General features: G+C 42.5%; 2 protein-coding genes across 4 annotated transcripts; both read left to right on the top strand.

Annotated features, from left to right (window-relative positions):
• The first annotated feature begins 1287 nt into the window (after positions 1-1287).
• On the top strand, positions 1288-14020 carry LOC146515359 (cingulin-like protein 1). Of its 3 annotated transcripts, none has more exons than XM_085166879.1 (19): positions 1288-1416; positions 2773-3654; positions 3729-3823; positions 5169-5274; positions 5377-5472; positions 5572-5720; positions 6583-6724; positions 6823-7023; positions 7125-7331; positions 7412-7516; positions 7649-7801; positions 8006-8176; positions 8394-8546; positions 10800-10889; positions 12065-12148; positions 12777-12901; positions 13161-13269; positions 13372-13535; positions 13617-14020. In XM_085166879.1, exons 2-19 carry the CDS (start codon positions 2794-2796, stop codon positions 13693-13695), a joined length of 3090 nt encoding a protein of 1029 aa, XP_085023005.1. In that variant the 5' UTR covers positions 1288-1416; positions 2773-2793; the 3' UTR covers positions 13696-14020. The 3 variants fall into 3 exon arrangements, with proteins under 3 accessions (XP_085023005.1, XP_085023003.1, XP_085023004.1); XM_085166877.1 differs by having other exon boundaries at positions 6811-7023; XM_085166878.1 differs by lacking the exon at positions 1288-1416 and adding an exon at positions 1424-1579 and having other exon boundaries at positions 6811-7023.
• Positions 14021-14133: 113 nt separating this feature from the next.
• aqp9a (aquaporin 9a) lies at positions 14134-18308 on the top strand. The gene is made up of 6 exons (XM_085166884.1): positions 14134-14373; positions 14525-14651; positions 15568-15705; positions 15889-16007; positions 16943-17160; positions 17667-18308. Exons 1-6 carry the CDS (start codon positions 14272-14274, stop codon positions 17872-17874), a joined length of 912 nt encoding a protein of 303 aa, XP_085023010.1. The 5' UTR covers positions 14134-14271; the 3' UTR covers positions 17875-18308.
• Positions 18309-18410: the final 102 nt, after the last annotated feature.

Genomic DNA, 18410 nt, shown 5'->3' with positions numbered 1-18410 from the left:
TTGCACAAACTTAGTTTTTGCTTTGTATACTGTATTGCCATGTTTGTTTGCGCTTTTTTGAATAAACGGCCGCACCTACTCCCAATTTTCCAAGTAAATTATGAAGAAATGAGGCATCAATCAAGACTTTTGCACAGCACCGTATGTATCGCAGCTCGTCTTTTAACTGGCACTCGGAAGTTTGAGCACATTTCCCCTGTTTTAGCTTCACTTCACTGGCTGCCCATTTCTTTTAGGATTCATTTTAAAATTCTTTTATTTACTTTTAAAGCTCTCCATGGCCTAGCCCCATCTTATCTCTCTGAGCTGCTACAGCCTTATACACCCACCCGCTCTCTCAGGTCAGCTGATCAGCTGCTCCTGCATGTACCCAGGACTGGGCGTAAACTTAGAGGAGATCGTGCTTTTGTTGTAGCAGCTCCAAAACTGTGGAACGAGCTTCCTTTAGAGATTAGACAGGCCAGTTCTTTATCTGTTTTTAAGTCCCTCTTGAAAACCCACCTTTTTACCCTGGCCTTTGACACCACGTGAGATGTTGGTTTATTATTTTTTTATTTTTAGTTGTTTTTAGTTGTTTTTAGGTGATTCAATGCTGTTTTATATTGTTTTTGTTTCAATATAGGGCTGTTTTAATTTTATGTTTTATGTGTTTTACTTATTTATTTTGCTGTTTTCTGTTATTCTATTGTTTTAACTTATTTTCTGTACAGCACTTTGTTCCTGTGCTGGGTATTTTAAAGTGCTCTATAAATAAAATTGGATTGGATTGGATTATCGCAAAGTACTGCATATGCCACTAATTTGCAAATGTTCCCACAAATATAAGTTAATACAGTTTCAGTTTAACATCCAGATTCCAAACAATAAGAACTTTAGCCAAATATCAACAAGGCAGCTTCCTTTAAGACCTCTTTGGAATCAAATCTGGATTTTGTGTGAGTTGCCAGGTAAAAAAAAAAAATCACCTGCAATAAATAAAACAAAAAACAAAACAAAACCAAAAACTCCTTTACCCATGCCTTTATTTATTTATTTTTTAGCTCGAATATTTGTAGTTAAAATATTTCGACCCTTTCAAAAACAAATAAATAAATACATGAAAAGAAAGAAAAGAGAAAGTATTATAAGGATATGAATCCTAAATAATCATGAATCAGAAATAACTAAACGTACTTTAGAACTGCAGAACTACTAATACAATTACATGTAGGGAATTCTTCTTCGTAGCATTATTATAGATTTCTGTATAAGCCTGCCTCAAAGCGAGCACTAGGCAGCAGCAGCAGCAGTCATATGATGTTTCTGTGTGACAGTGAACGCCTCTCTGAGCGGGGCTGATCATGTCTGGGCGGGTGGAGGCTGGACAGTCCGATCGGACAGAGGAGGAGGAGGACAAGTCAGCGCTCACACAAGACGGTAAGTTTGAGATTAAGAACAAAACCTGGTCTAAATAACGCTAACAACCTTAATTCTTCAAAGATATCCCATCTGCGGCGATCATCAGCGCGTTTAAAGATGTTACTCCAACTTTTTACTACACCTTTTCATTAAGTCGCGGTCTTTTTTACAACAGCGGCAGGTAGAGTTCTTGTATCCTTTTTAAAGTAGCGAAGTAAAGTTTATCCGGATAAAGTGTGTGAGTGACAGATACTGTAGTATCCAAGGACAAATGAGTTCATGTTAAGTACCTAGAATGACAAAGTAAGAACGACCCAATGAAACGTTAGAAGCTCCTATTACGCATGAACATGGCAGGTTGTAGAAAACCCACCAATGGGACAATTTGCTCTGTCTTTTTTTTTTTAACCAAGTCATTTAACTTTTAACATCAGCTGAGCAGTCGATTTAAGGGGAATTGAAGGGGGCTGGTCAATTTAAACTAACAGGACAAAGCAGCGGAGTGCTGTTTTTTCTACAACCTGGCAACCAAAAGTAGTTTATGACTGATAGGTGATTGGTGAAAGTTAGTGTTTAGTTAGTCTAAGTTCAAACATCGCAATGAACTGAGGCTGGACTGGCTGAAAAATGAACATTTTTAATGTGTTTCTCTCTTTTTTCTGATTTTATGGTGCTTATAAATGGCTAAAACTATTATTATTATCATGATTATTTTCCATAACATTGATAATTAACTAAATCAGCACATTTTGGAATAGTTAAAGGAAAAGATATAAGCACAATAAAGCCATGTAGAGTTAAATAAAAAAATATATTATTGCCTACAATATATTGGGGTCACAAATGACCTCACCGGGTCACTCCTGTAAAAGTGTTGGTCATTCGAGGGTTATTTGGAGTGGCAGCATGCTAAGGATGGGGCTCGTAGGAAGACACCATACTGTCTTCTATTGTGTTTGTGTGTTACAGCCTCACAGTAGTTTGTTTGTTGACAAACATTTTCCTCAAGTGTCATACAACGGAGCGGATGACGACACCTCTCCACCTCAGCCAGTTGTAGTCGTCATGCAGTTGGCTCAGCTCGGGCTGTACAATAGTACGCTGTCATTAGCACACAGAAAGAGCTGTTTTCATTGCACAGCAATATCAGGCACTCACCAGCGTCCATTTATTGTGTCTTTATGTGCAGCTGTGTGAGGAGCTCCTTCGATGTCTGTCCTTACGTTCCCTCCTAAGCTCCAACCCTGCTCCAGTGTTTTGTAAACAGATGATAAGGCCTGACCAACCTGAAGCATCGGTTTTCAATTCACTTTTCTGTGCAGTCTCCCTCTTGGTGTCATTTTTAACATACCTGTCTGTGCGTGTTACCACCAGTTTATCTCCAGAGGGGTTGGAATGGAGTCTCACAGGCCGAGCGGTTCTCCAGACATCAGGACACAGAGGGGCTACATGCTGGAGCACAGTCACAGGGGCAGCCAGGACAACTCGTTTGGAGTGAGGATTCAGGTTCAAGGGATTAAAGGTCAACCCTATGTGGTTCTGAACAGTTCAAGCCAGGACAGCAACAGGGACGTTTCTGTCATCACTCACCAGGCAGGGTACAACCCGGGTATGGCGCGAAGGTCCATGGATGACAGACAGCTATCACCTGAGCCACAGAAGATGGTCAACTCCCCCGTGTTTAATTATCAGAAACGCCCAGAGATCATGAGATCCTACAGCCCTGAAAATAATAAACTGAGCCCGGGGTTTCCTTCACAAACAGCCTCAGACAAACCGACTACCAACATGACCAAACCCAGGATCCCTCTCCCTGCTGAGGGCCCAGGAGAAGACCCTGCTGAGTTGACCCAGAACAAGGCGCCTCCATCTGGTGGACAAATTCCTCCAAGGTCCCCAAACTTAGTGGAGACCGACTCCATCATTTCTGTAGGGAAACTAATAAGTCAGTTTAACAGCAACCAACGGAGGGGAAGAGGCCCGAGGAACAGGCTGAACCTCGAGGAGTGTCGTCGGTCACGCAGCGTGGACAGCAGTCGAACCTCTGAATCCTCCTCGCCCTCCCCTTCAGCTAGCAGGAACTCGTCTCTGAAGGGCAGGATGTACCCTCCTGGATCGGCCAGGGCTCGACTCCTCAGTGGAGAAGTCAACTTAAAGCCACCAAGCAACAAAGATACGACCGCCAAAGGGCTTCACAGAGCAGAGAAAGCATCAAGCGGTGACCAGGCTGATGAATCTAATGAAAGAGATGCACAGGTACAGGCTTTTTGTTTTAGGGCAAAGTTGTCATTTGAAAGATCAGATTTATTTGCCGTATGTTCCCTAATCAGGTCACTCCCGATCTTCTGAAAGGACAGCAAGAGCTCTCAGTAGATCCAGCCGAAGACACGACGAAACAAATGCTGTTCACTTACCTGAAGGCTGGGTAAGTCCCCCCAAGCTTTCGGCACTTTACTTTAAAGGGGCAAACAGACATTTTGGGAACTATAGAGCATATGTTTGATTTCTGGCAAATGGGTTGCATTACAGTATTTGCCTATATCTTAAATAAGAGACTCCAACAGGAAAGGCAGCTTGATTTGTATTGTTAGCGTTTAAGCACACACTATAAACTGGGAGGAGCAGCGAGCAAGGCTTTGTGCAAACAGTTACAAAGAATAGTGACCGGCACCTCTAAAGTTCAGCGTTTTCAATTTTGTTTGTTTAAAGTGCACAAAAGCAAAAGTTTAGAAATGTCAGACGACGGTGTTCTGGATTACTTTATAGGCTGTCACATTATTAGCTCTCTGAAGTCTAGCAAACAGGATATGACCTGTTGTGCGATTTAGACCCTTTTAAAAATAAATTATTAGCAATAACAAAGGAATTTTACTGAAATAAAAGTATAATATAGTTTCCACTTTTTTATTTTTCCTTAAAAAGCAATTTAATTGACTTGGTCTCATTCTATATTTCCCCTCCTGCTCATCCACACCTCACCTGCAATGCCCCACATACTTCCTTACCAGTATATCAGACTCAAAATAGAAGAGTTGCGCACGAATGTGAACATGTGCGGGGAGATGTTTGTGCTTTACAGACGATCTGGCAATGTGGTTAACATTGCACAAACAGTACATACAATACTTATAAATCATAAACTCTGAAGGATGTAGACTTTATCTATACATTTTCCATGAGAAACAGCTTGTTTGAGCTTGAGATCAGATAAGCAAGTGGTCCGGGTCATGGGGGCAGTTGTCTAGGCTCCATCTAAAATACTATTACTCTAAACTATCTTAATAAACAAGTTTAGTTTCCTGTTTTCAACCTAATTTCCAATAAAAAAAACAATTGAACAAAAACAAATTATATTTGTTGTGTATAACATTGTCTCATTTTTCATAATAGTATATTCAGTACTCCCTGTTGGTCTAGTGGTGAGTGTGTGGTTGAGATCAGTGCAATCTGATACAGGGAGCTGCTCCAGATGTGTGTTCTCAAGTCAGGAATGTCGAGCACAACCGTGTTTTTACTGATAAAATATCTGCTGCACTTGGAAAGTTTGAAACATCTACCAGTGCCTGTTTGGTGCAATTTATTTACAAAAAAATGCTGAATTATGTGTTGTACCCCTAAGAGAGGTCAAGTGAACAATGTTTTATTTCTGCATACCAAAGCTACTTGACATCACGCTCAGAGGACGTCCTGCCCTGCCGCAACCAGATAAAGTTTCATCTTTTCATCGGTGTTGTTACTGTGTTTGCTAAATATTTTTTCTTGCTGCCCAGAACGACTGATGACGACTCCACCACCCATAGAAAGGTCCACCTGCTCTTTCGGAGGATCACCAAGCTCAAATGGAGAACTGCTGCCAATGTGGAGCAGGAGGAGAAAGTCAGTGTTGGCATGAGATGTTCGTCAGGGCAGCTCACTCTCCAATATGATTTATTGTGTTTGTCTGAAACTGCTTATATTATTGCAATGTTTTGCTTTTAGGACTACGAAGAGGCAATAAAGCTCCTGCGGGAGAAACAGGCAGAGCTGGAGAAAGAAGTGTCGGAACTGAGGCAAAGACTAGACGCTGAGATGAAGGTGTAGTGTAGCCCCATCCTGCTGAGTCACCTCCAAACAGCTCACTTCCTCTTCCTGTGACTGACAATGTTCCTGTCTGTTGTTGTTCTTTTTCTGCAGAATGAAATGACTTTAGCCAAAGCCTGTGAGAAGGCGAGGACAGAGAAGAAGAAACTTCAGGAAGAGCTGATAAAAAGCCAAGCTGAGCTCAGCCAACTCAGGGACAAGCTGGGAGAAGTTGAGGCAGAACTTCAGTTTACCAAAGAGGAGTAAGGCTGTGACCTTCAGGTCATTCACCAAAGCTTTAAAGTAAAGCTCTGCCTAGTGATTCAGTTTAATTTGGTTTTAATTATTTAGTGCCAAATCACAACAAAAGCCTTAGTGCACTTTATATTGTAAGGTGAAGACACAATAATCAGTCAGCCCCCTAATAGCAAGCGCTTGGCAACAGTGGGAAGGAAGAACACCCCTTTAAAAGGAAGAAACCTCCTGCAGAACCAGGCTCAGGGCGGGGCAGCCTTCTGACACTAAAGTCAAACTAGACTCACTGAATGTGTCATGTTTCTGCAGTTTAGGTGAAGCACTCCATATACAAACCAACTGTTGGGATTTAAATGGCCAAGTCCAAGTCCAAGTGCTACTGGTCATGAAAGAGCCCAGCACGTGCATTTTAAAATAAAAATGATACTGCACAGCCTGCTGATATGGAGGATTTGTTGCTTTTTGACAGAACTAGTACTGCTGCCATATTACAAAGTGCTTTTGATCTTCTAAACTAAGCAAAAAGACAAATTAGTATTTTTCCCACTGGAAAAAAAACTCAACAACATTATTTTAATGAAATCCTGAGATACAGAACTTTAACTCAATGCTGTTTTTCAGGGTCTTCATGTAAGCCTCTGCTCATGCTCTCTGGTCACTCGAGTGCACTCTGATGTATGATTGGATGAAGGTCATTGGACTGAAAGCAGTTAGTTGAATACACTTTTGGTTTAGTGGTAGTTTGTTTCAAAAGTGAAGATTCCTGTTTTTCAGTCTATTGCAGTTAAGCAGCTTTTTGCAGCATTTAAGGAGAATAAGCGAGCTCCTGTCTTTGATATGAAATATGAATCTATTCTCGTATGTTGCCAGGGTGGCTCAAATGAAGGCTGAGAAAGAGAGAGCTAAAGCAGAGATGCAGGACCTTCAGCAGCAGCTCTCAGAGATGCACGACGAGCTGGACCGAGCAAAGAAAGCAGAGGTGATAAATGAAGAGAAAGAAGTCCTTCTGCAGGTAAATGAAAGCCCACGAGCCAACATATAGCAGATGTAAAGCAGCTTTTTCCCTTAAATATATATTTGTGATGGTGAATTTGACAGGATTTATCCCAGCTGCATGCAGAGTTTCAGGAGATGCTACAGGTGAAGGAAGAGCAGGAGGACTTGCTGCATCGCAGAGAGAGGGAGCTCAGTGCCCTGAAGGGAGCACTTAAAGAGGAGGTGGAGACTCAGGATATATACACCTCTGCTCTGAAGGAGGAGCACGAACAGGAGCTTCAGAAGCTGATCGGGCACTTGGAGCTGGTTAAAGAGGTACCAAGAAACATACCTCCATTTGCTCTGATCTATCACACCCCTGTGTCACGTCATATTTCGATGATGATCTCACACTTCGCTTTCGCCTTGTCTCTCAGAGCAATGCTCTGCTCTGCCAGAAGAAGCTCGAGGCGGAGGACGAGAGCGGTGCAGCTAAGGTGCAACTGAAGGAGCTGAGCCAGGAGAGAGATCAGCTGAGAGGGAAGGTGCAAGAGCTTAACAACAAGTTGGAGCAGCTGAATCAGGTGATCCAGGAGTACAAAACCACAGAAAGACAGTTGGAGCAGAGATCAAAGCAGCTTGAGGTGAGGAAAAGGGTGCAAAAGTAGGGAGATAAATGACAAATTTTCCGTTTGTTCAGTTTTTTTGCTTCATGCCGTTTCAGAGGGAAAAGCAACAGATTGAGGAAATGCTGGACGATGTGAGGAGGAATGAAGAAGAGATGTGTCAGTCTAACAAGTCGCTACTCACTCGCTTGGAAGACGTGCAGGTATCAAGAAAATAAGGTTGAGCGGGAGAAAAATGGAGCACACTTCATCATGTCTACTATATCATATCATTTCATGAGCATCATAGCTATGCTCTTGAAATGAATTCTTTACTCTGGGTTTTCTTCTGACAGGGTAAACTAGCCAAATTGAACCATGAGCACAAAGACCTGAAAGAGAAGCTCAGGGAGGAGAAGAAGCAAGTGGAGGAGCTGTGGAAGACAAAAACTGAGCTGGAAGATGAGAGAAGGCTGCAGGACAGGGCCATGGAGCAACTGCAGAGGAAGGTGAGAGGGGGACATAAACTATTCTTTTAAGGCCTTCCAAAAAAATTCTATGTGTTCTTGGAGCCAAATGAGGCCTGAAAGTCTGCTATCTTAACCCTGAAGCCATGAGATCACCAGAAACAGCTGTTAAGTCTCGTGCTTGCATAACTTCTTTCATCTCCTATGTCTCGCTTATCTGAGCTCTTTGTTTATCTGCACGGGTAGATGAATGGCATCATAGAGGAGTGCGAGGCGTCTACAGATGTGCTTCAGAACCAGGTCGATGAGGCCAAAGAAAAGAGTCTGAGGGACTTGGCCGATCTGCGGAGACAGCTGCAGGAAAAGGGAGCAGAGCTGGAGAAATCCAGACAGGCAGCCAAAAAACTGCAGGAAGAGGTGTGGTGCTCACTGTCTCCCTGATTCATCAGCATGAATTAGTCTTAGTCACCAAAAGAAAAATAAGAGTATGAGAACATGAACGTTTTGTATGATCTTGAATAAAAGTGGTCAGACTCTACGGATTATGTTGTCTGTAGAAGTGTCTGCTTTACTGCTCAGCACCGGACATTGCGTGTTGCTTTGTGTTTAACCTTTGAGCTGTTTTCTTGTTCAGCTGTTTCCTCTGGAGGAGGATCTGCGGAGGTGTCGCAGGGAGCAGCAGGAGGCCCAGCTGAGGGGCCGGCAGCTGGAGCAGAGGGTGGAGGAGCTGGAGGAGAGGAATGCTGCCGCGATGGACGAGCGAGAGCGCCAGGTCAAACTCATGGAGGTGAAAACATCTCTGGACCGCTTGTCAAACTCAAAATGCAGCGGTGGTTACCACTGTTACCTCACAGCAAGAAGGTTGTGTGTTCAAATGCTCCATCAGGCTTTTCGTGTGGAGTTTGCATGTTCTCTGGTTTTCCAAAGGCATGCATTTTTAGGGGCCAGGTTAACTGGTGAATTTGAATAGTTTTCTGTCTCTCTGTGTTAGTCCTGTGATAGACTGTTAACGTGTCCAGGGTGTACCCGACTCTCACCCCATGGTGGCTGAGGTAGACTCCAGCACCTCCTGTGTCATTTTATTGGATAAGCAAAAACATATGGATGGATTGATGGTTTACCTTCTGAAACAACATAATTACATTCGGATGGTAACAGAAACAAAATATCCTGTTCCCACCCCTTTTTTTTTATTTTACTCCAAGTGAACACAAGACTGTTCATAACACTTTGGCTACTTCCACACTAATGCGCTTTTGTTTGAAAACGCATCGTTTTCTCTCCGTTTTGGCCTCCCGTCCACAAGCGTTTTCCCCGAAGGAAAACGCAGCGTTTTGAAAACGCTCTCGAAAACGAATACATTTGAAGACGGCGCTTTCGCGTCGCAGTGTGGACAGCGAAAACTGAGACTTTGGAAAACAATGACGCATTATAGTCATGTGATGCAGTCATGTGACCAATTAAACAAAGATAGCGGAGGGCAGCAGTTGTTTTGTTTGCTCTCAATTTCGACAGCCCTGTTAAAGATTAATATCAGTTTGTACATGCTTCAGATAGCTTTTCTTCAAATTTGTTAATTCTCACTCGCTTTTGCAACTTTGTACTTTTGTGTTACTCGCAGCAACAACTCCACCTCATCGTTAGTCCATTTAAAAACTCGGAGCTTTTCCTCTACATTTTGCCGCGACCTTTCAAAGAGACGGAAAGTAAATAAGTGGCAGACAGAAATCAGGCAGGCCGAATCGTCTTGCGTTTCACGCATGCGCAGTGCTGGAACGTAAGTGTTTTTGGCCGTTTCAATGTGGACACACAACTCTATCCGGGCTAGTGTGGACGTAGCCTTTATTTCACCTTAGTTAATATACTTATTTGTTAAAAATATTTTACATTAAACATTGTAACAAATTGAGCTTAATGGTATCTCCAAACTGGCCAAGGAGAGGAAGTCCTTTTAGTCAGCTGTTATCATCCGTAATAGAATTTCATATAGTCACAGTATTTAAGTTGTTTTAGTCTGGATACTGTTCTGCTGCCGTGCAAGCCACTTTGCAACCCACCTACTGCCCACCCCCTCCTTTTCCTGTTATTTCTAACTCATTCAGTGGCCTGCCTGCTGTTATTTATGTCTGCAGTGTTCTTTACTGTTCTTGCTGTTGCTCTTTCCACACCAGAGTTTCCAGATATGAGGGGAAAGGTGCTGAGGTTCCCAGGGCAGAATTAGATAAAAAGAAATGACTGCAGATGGAAAAACAATCCTGTAATCACTTAAGTGCCTGTCTTAGTGCAGAAAGGGAAAGGTTAAAATGAAGCATTGTTAAACTGTCTTTTCCAGGTGCTTGTCTCTTGTTTATACAGACCTGGAGCGAGACTTTTTACTAAAATTTGTGTGGCTGCATTAATAAAACCAAGTAATACAAAAGTATCTCAGAGTTCACTGTAGATCTAATCCTCCAGTTGAAGCTTAAAGATGAAAATCTACCCACATGGTTAGATGGCAATAGTAATATTCCCAGCTATAACACGTGTAAGAGCGCGCAGTCACACACGTAATGTTTACCTGTTCCTCTGTGTGTATTTGCACTGTCACCTGTACCTGCTCTGGGTGAGGAGAAGTTCACTGGAAACAGCGCCTCGCAGCTCAGCCCTGTTTGTCTTGCCGATGCAAAAACATTACACAGTGATACCAGCGTGTGCACTGTTGACACTTTGTATCAACCGAGGAAGAGCGTATTTACTGTTGAAAGTTATCAGACCTGTCCGGGCGTTCTCAGAAACCTTCTTCTACCTACCCCCACCCCCACACACATCCACTGCTAACGCAAGCAGAGTTTAACATAATAGCAAAGCGGTTTTTTGTGCATTTTTCCTGAAGGCTTCCTTGTATAATGTTACCCAATACCCTCGTCTAATCTGAGTCAGCTTTCTAACCGCATTCTCCAGAGATAAATATCTCATGTCCCCTGTGCTTCCAGCGTAATGCAATTTAAATGAAGTCGATGATGGTTTGAAGCATCTTTTCATTCATTTCCTCTCCTCTCAGGAGCGCATCAGCCACCTGGAAGAAGACCTTTGTGATGAGCGCGGCAGTGCTGACCGCTTGATGGAGCGATTAGACAAAACCAAGGAGCAGGCAGGTTTACTCCCTTGTTGTCTTTGCTGTTTTTTTGTGTGTGTGTGTTTTTTTTCCAGATGAAGCTCACATTTTGCATTTTTCTAATGCTCATAAATTTCCCTCCACAAAAACAACAACCTACCAGTGATAGATTTATTGCCTGTCTCAATTTTGGACCCTCAGCTCTGTTTTGATCATAAACAGATGTTGAGCTGAGAGCTCAGATTTCTCTGCAAACACCCAAAGCCGCTGATGTTTCTGAGCTGCGCGTAAAACAAGTTTGTTTTGTTGTTTTGTCTGGTCATTAATCATGCTTCTTCACCGCTTCCTCATCTTCAGTGTGCTTTTAATGCTGGCCTACGTTTAGGGGAGCAAAGTGGTACACAGTAGATGACACAAAATGCTCTTTTGGGTAAACTACTAAGCCCCCCACCCCCACTCCCCCAAAAACCAGCTAACTATTGTGAGCAAGTATTCACACTCCCTCCTCTGGGCCTCTGGATGTTATTAGTGAGGAGAGCCTTTAGATCTGATGTGTCCGCTCAGACCGGACTGAATTTCCTCTGTTTTTATGAGTTAAGCTGGAAACTTTTTATTTAAGCTGAAAGTTTGTAATAACACATGGTCTTGTTTGCAGTCAGTATTGAAGAGAATGCATGTGAACGGAAAGCAGGTTGTGAGGTTTAGTGTTAAAGGAGAACCCTTGTGCACATTTCTAGTGCCTTATATTCCTTTAAAATCAATGTTTCTTGCATTATTCAAAGGTTATTTATCATATACTAGGCCTTGATGTCACCCTGCAGTTTATACTTTGTCCTCCTCTCTTTAAGCGAACTTTCCTCTGATTGGCTGTCCATCACAAACAAAACGTTTGAACGGTAGGAGGTAGATGCGTCTGTCCTCACAGCCTCTGGACAACTCTGTGCATCTGAGATGCCTTTGTGTCTCTAAGCAAGAATATCAATTACTTTGACGTCACATTGAACCAACAGGGAAAAAAACACCTCCAACTGAGTGTTTAGAGAAAATAAGTAAAAGTCCACTTTCAGGGGGAAAACATATGAAGTACAAGCTCAGCAAATAATAAATTAGTAGTTCAGTGTCCATATGTCCTAGCTGTATTTCTTATGTGCAATGTTATGCAGTACATGTATAATGGATAATAAAAACTATGTTTCTCTCTGCATTAACAGATGGATCAGATGCGGAATGAACTGATGCAGGAGAGATCTGCCAGGCAGGATCTGGAGTGCGATAAGATAAGCCTGGAGAGGCAGGTAATTATCCCCAACCCCCAAACACCAGACAGCTAAACAGAGTGAAATCATTTTTGGAGAAAAAAAAATCTTAAGGTGGAGTCAATGTGATGCAAGAGACTGCTGCTGAAAAATGAGGGTTAAGATCCAAGTTAGATACTCAGCTCTTTTAAGCTTTTGCTTTTAAATAATAACCAAAATCAAGTGAAATACTCATGTAAATGCATGTGGAATAAAATCAGCATGGCGTTCAAACTGTAAGATTCATGTTCAATATCAGCATTGATATTAATGGTGTTAATGGAAACCTGCTCAAAAGTGCCCTGCAGAGTTTTTTTTTTATTTCTTGTAAAGATACAAAAAGGTTCAGCTTACTCTCAGCATTGCTCACCAAACTGTATTGCTTACATGCTTGAGGGTTAACAACTGCAAACTTTTGCAAAGCTTGTTTTTTCCTACTTTGTTTAATAGACCATTACCTCCCCCCTTTGGATCCGTGGAATAACAACCTCAAGCTCTCTTACATTCTTGTGCAAGAAGCAAACAAAACTGCGACCACCCTGAGAAACTACTGCTTCATGTTGCTATTACAGTTTCTTTTTATTTTTTTTTAAAAAGCTAAAATTCTTCATCATATTCTCTCTGGCAGAATAAGGACTTTAAAAGCAGAGTGGCTCATCTGGAAGGTTCACAGAAGAGCAACCAGGACTCACTCGTCTCCAAGCTCAACATCCGCATCCAGGAGCTGGAGGAGAGGTTGCAAGGAGAAGAGAAGTGAGCAAACACACAGCAAAAAGTGACCTTATTTTAACAACTTCTCATCAGTTTTAGACATTAATATGGATTAAGGCTGTATGGATCAGTGCAACTACAGAAACTCAGATTCTTGGTCCTGGCTCTCAGTGAGTGGTGGACCCATTTATCACTTGGTTGTAAGAAAAATCATCTCTGGTCTGCACACTACGAGTGTGTTAAGTTACACAAAGCTGGAGGAAAAAACAGGCACATGATCCCTTGTTGCTTTTGCTCTCAGGGACAACAACAACTTACAACAAGTGAACCGCAGGCTGGAGCGCAAGCTGAAGGAGATGAAAATGCAGGGAGACGAGGAGCGCCTCAACCTGCAGAGCCAGACGGACCAGGTCGACACATCTTTAACCACGAATAAAACCTTGTTACGAAGTTCTCTTCACCAGGCGACTCGACTCATGATTCTTTATCTCGTTTTTCCCCGAACTCTGCAGCTGACTCAGAGGCTAAAGATGGCGAAGAGGCAGATGGACGAGGCGGAGGAGGAGATCGAGCGTCTGGAACACGCTAAAAAGAAGTTGCAGAGAGAGCTAGATGAGCAGATGGAGGCCAACGAGCAGCTTCACAGCCAGCTGAGTGCAGTGCGGAATGAGATGAGGTGACCGATCGCTCTCTGCCTTTAACATGCCGCTGCACTAAATCACGTCATCACCATCATTTAATGTTTTTGCTTCAACAGGCGGAAGAAGAAGGCCACTCCCCTCACTAAGGTCGCAGAGGACGATGTGAACGACTTGGACGACCTGGGATCTGACTGACCTGCGCTTAAAAATAATTCAATCTGGACTTTAATGTCACTGTGAACATTTCACAATTGAGTAAAATGTCATTAACAACTCAGGTGTGACTTCCACCTTCAGCTGCATGGCACCTTGCCAATGCTGACCTCTTGTGGCGATATTTATAACTGCATTATCAGACCAACTTGATTATTCTTAATCTCTAATTTATTCTGTTGGTGTATTAATGAGTATGATGTGGCGCACGTTCTTAAGCTAATAACTAAATGCACTAAAATGCTTTTTTTCAACATTCACCAGTGTATATACGCCTCCAGACACTGAAATAAATACAGCCGTGTGACATTTCTGTCAGTCTGAGACTTTGACTTTGAACAAAAAAATGAGAGAAAGCTCAGTTTAAATGTAAAAACAACACAAAACTCGTCTGCTGGTAACCCTCAGCTATGAAACTCTGTCAGAATGGTAGTTGCACGAATGGATCAATGGCCTGCTCTTAATGGCTGAGGCTGTGCAGAGGTGGAGATGTGACTCTAATGAGCTCCAGGGATTCAAAGCGCCTGACAGTTTTGACATCTGTTGACACGGCGATACATGGAAGTACAAAACAAGAGAAGCATGAGGCAACACTGTGCTCTAAAACATGGAATATTTAAGGAATTTCTGGCAGAATTCCTGGGAACGTTTGTCTTGGTTGTAAGTATTCTTTTCTTTTAGGATGAAACTATTTTCTTTCTCAGAAATCAAACATTGCATCTGCTCGCTTTAGAAGTTCCTGTAATTCCTTCAGCTGATTTGATTGCTTTATTTCAGTTTGATTGATGATATGTTCCTCTCTGTTTGTCAGCTGTTTGGCTGCGGCTCCGTCGCTCAGACCGTCCTCAGTCGAAACACCCTGGGCGAACCCCTCACCGTCCACATCGGCTTCTCTGTAGGCCTGATGATGGCAGTGTATGTGGCCGGTGGAGTTTCAGGTAAATGCCGCTTTTAATGTTGCTCTTATTTAGTTAATTCTTTATTTCTGCTGACATAAAGTTGGCCTCAGATGACCCCTATTAGCTCTGCTTAATTTATGCGCGGCCAGCAGAGCTGACACACTTGTGAAGAAAATCAAAGGTAAAAAGTTTTAACATTGTAGTTGTTGAAAGTTTGTTTAGCGTTCTATCTTAACCTCTTAATTTATAGTCAATACAAACCGTCTCTGCCAGAACCTATAAAACAATCTGACACAACTCTCTTGTACGTGCTGTAATGCTGTAATAAAAACATTGATACTCATGAGGCATGCAGCTTGTAGTATTAAATCTTTATGGCTTCCTGTCCGGCCATGTGCCACCTCCCCCAGCTCCGGCATCAACAGGAAGGTGCCAGCTCTCTGTCCAGATCCACCAAATGTGTACTGACCATTGATTTATTAACACAGCCTCTCTGGGGTCGTACATAACCCTGGGCACTAAATGTCCTGCAAACTGCATTGATCATAGGCTACGTTCATCTGTCTATAGCAGAGACCAGACTCAGTCCCAGTGAGAATGCTTACTTCATGTGAGCAGGGGCTGAATTGAATTAAATCAAATCCCCCACCCATACTATTTCATGAAGAGATATAACAGGCAGGTTTCTCATGTATATATATATATAAACTACCTGCCCTTATTAAAATAACAACAGAATAACTGGAACATCTTTTTTGTTTTTTGAGGTAGTGACCTTTATTCTGCCTCTAAAAAAACAAACCGTGAACCGCCCTGGGGGGCTGCTCCCCTGCTGTTGCCTCTTGTAAATGTGACAGCCTCACTAATGATGGAGAGGATATCAGGCCAGCCACCCACACACACACACATACACACTACACCCCTCTTTTACTCTGTGCTTTGTCCTCTCTCCCAGGGGGCCATGTGAACCCCGCTGTGTCTTTGGCCATGGTAATTTTGGGAAAACTGAAGATCTGGAAGTTTCCTTTCTACGTCATCGCTCAGTTTCTTGGTGCTTTTGCAGGAGCTGCTGCAGTCTTTGGATTATACTATGGTGAAGCCTCCTTTGCATATGTATATAAAGCCATAACAAGTGTTATGTAAAGAAGTGATTAAGTGCACAACACTCAGCTGCCGCTGTGAGAATATTTTAACCCTGGGTTTGACTGCACAAGATAGAAATGGATCCCTGTGACTTGTTGCAGTTATGTCAGATGTCTCTTTGTGCTCCTCACAGATGCCTTCATGGACTTCACGAGTGGGATTCTGTCAGTGACGGGTATCAATGCAACGGGCCACATTTTTGCCTCATACCCCGCCAGACACCTGTCAGTCCTCGGCGGCTTCATTGATCAGGCAAGCTCTAGTCGCGGTGAACCACTGACCTCCGCTCTCTTTCTGCCTCTAAATAGTGTAAAGTCTGGCCAATGTGGCTAATGCAGAATCGATCGGCCTATTTAGTCTGAGAACACCCCCTTTTCGGCTCACTTTTGGCCCTAATGTCCATTTCCTGGTACTCAGCAGAAGGTCACATTTACTTAACGCCATTTCCAGTCTGTTTATTTGTCGCAGCAATACAAAATTAACACATCTGCTTGTGTTTCCAAAGATGGTGGAAACCACAGCAGGTAAAGCGCTGCGATAAGTCTGCTTAGTGTGACTGCGTTTATGCAAATGTTTGTTATTTTCATTCTCATGCTCAGAGGTCAAGTACAATTTGAGTTAGAGTGAATCATCTGCGCAGGGATCAGAGTTAAGACTTTGCAAATGTGATTTAAATGCACCCAGATCACTATACACATTAAGTGGACATGTTTTATTCATTTGTATTCAGATGTTTTCAGTTAGAAAAATATAGTTATTTTATAATAGAAGTTTGAAGAAATTCACATGATGCTATATTATATGACTGCGAAGTAAACAAATGGCTTAGTTACTTCAAATTGCACAAAAATCCCTCAAAAAAATGACATGAAATGAGTTAATGAATATATTAATATGTGCACTGGTCTGCGATATAGAACATTAAACAAAGAAACAATATATATATAATATACCAAATAAAAACTACAGCTGAGTTGTGCTCAGCGTTTAGACTGTATCCATGGCTTATGTCTTTATTATGATGTGCGTTGTGAATTTAATAGTCTGATGGCAGATGGGTAAAAGCTGTCACTGGGAAACTGCTGCTCCATGTAGTATATTATTTAATTGGGATGTTACCAGCGTTTATCAAAGCTACACAGCCAAACTCATCCATTAATCAAAGGCTTGCTGTTCCTCTCTCGAAGGTGGTGGGAACAGGTATGCTGGTTTTGTGCATTCTTGCTGTCATCGATGGCGGAAACATCGGAGCTCCTAAAGGCGTCGAGCCGCTGGCCATCGGCCTGATCATCATGGCCATCGGCGTGTCCATGGGGCTGAACTGTGGCTACCCCCTGAACCCAGCCAGAGACCTGGGACCCAGACTGTTCACAGCTGTGGCAGGATGGGGGATGGAGGTCTTCAGGTAGGTGGAGTCGAATCACATATAGATGATTATATGATGATGATGGGTGGGAAGTTTGGCCATTAGGTGAAAAAGTCTAAACGTGGTATTATTATTAAAATGCGTGGAATATGTAACTTCTGAAGGATATATCATTAATCTATACAAATAAACTCTATGCATCATATGCTAAATGTGGACTTATGTAGTAACTTTATTTGATGATCTCTTACTTACAAAATAATTTTGCAGGTATAAACAGAATAAAAATCCTCATGTGGACACATTCTGTGAAATGAAAATGTAAATACAGACATATCTCCCTGCCTCTCTTCAAATCTTTCATTGAGCTATTTATCGAAGTGAGCCCGTGCTGGTATGTGTTACATAATGTCACATGCGCTCGACAGATGCAGTCGATGCTTGTGCATGATCCGATGGAGGCACCGGCGATCAACAGCTGCCTCTTTTTTCTCCCACTGATGTTTTTGACTCTTCCTTCCTGTTTCCCTTTTCTCTGCACGCAGCACCGCAGACAACTGGTGGTGGATCCCAGTGGCGGGACCGATGGTGGGGGGAGTGGTTGCGGCCGTCATCTACTACCTGTTCATCGAGCTGCACCACCCCCACGCCGAGCACGAGAAGCCCCAGGAGGAAGAGGAGGAGGACGAGGAAGACGAAGAGGATGATGACAGCAGTCTGAAAGACAAATATGAGATGATCACGATGAGTTAAGAAGACCTTACACCTTCAGGACTGAGTGCTTTTACTGTCAGTCAGATGAACACCAGCGCAGCTTCCATCTGTATATTTGGAAATGTTCTGAAAACACAGAATAACTTTTGCTCGATTGCCTGTTGTTGCATTTTTCATAAACTCATGGAAATCTCAGTCCTGTGTATTTGAGATCATTACATAAATATTAGCAGCATATGTGTTGTAAATACCATTTTGTATATACAAAAAAATTCTCCTTTTTTGCATATACTAAAAATAGAATATTAGTTCTGCATGCCTTGCAAGTACCCTGTTACATTTCTTTGTGTTTTTCTCAGTGGTTGTCGTGATATTTGCGTATTCACTTCAAACTTTTTGTGCTTGTTTTGACTTTTTGCAAAACTCTCTTACTCACTTTTGTTTGTCGACATTAAAGTTTCTACAAGTTGCAACTTCTCCTAAGATTTTTCCCTTCCCCGCTCTGCTGCATTTGTAACAGAAAACTGCACGTCAATCTAAAATGCGACGAGATGCTCGGTTGATGTAAACATTCT

The sequence above is a fragment of the Neolamprologus multifasciatus genome, chromosome 7 (assembly GCF_963576455.1).
Source record: "Neolamprologus multifasciatus chromosome 7, fNeoMul1.2, whole genome shotgun sequence".
Lineage (NCBI taxonomy): Eukaryota > Metazoa > Chordata > Actinopteri > Cichliformes > Cichlidae > Neolamprologus > Neolamprologus multifasciatus.
This window is presented reverse-complemented; position numbering and strand designations above follow the sequence as displayed.

What these genes read in the sequence shown, in the direction of transcription:
- aqp9a (XM_085166884.1), top strand. Translation starts at nt 14,272, where the DNA reads ATGGAAGTACAAAACAAGAGAAGCATGAGGCAACACTGTGCTCTAAAA. An exon ending in TGTGGCCGGTGGAGTTTCAG is followed by an intron (nt 14,652 to 15,567) that starts GTAAATGCCGCT and finishes CCTCTCTCCCAG; the next exon opens with GGGGCCATGTGAACCCCGCT. An exon ending in TGGGGGATGGAGGTCTTCAG is followed by an intron (nt 17,161 to 17,666) that starts GTAGGTGGAGTC and finishes CTCTGCACGCAG; the next exon opens with CACCGCAGACAACTGGTGGT.
- LOC146515359 (XM_085166877.1), top strand. Translation starts at nt 2,794, where the DNA reads ATGGAGTCTCACAGGCCGAGCGGTTCTCCAGACATCAGGACACAGAGG. An exon ending in ATGTGGAGCAGGAGGAGAAA is followed by an intron (nt 5,275 to 5,376) that starts GTCAGTGTTGGC and finishes TTTTGCTTTTAG; the next exon opens with GACTACGAAGAGGCAATAAA. An exon ending in TGCAGAGCCAGACGGACCAG is followed by an intron (nt 13,270 to 13,371) that starts GTCGACACATCT and finishes CGAACTCTGCAG; the next exon opens with CTGACTCAGAGGCTAAAGAT.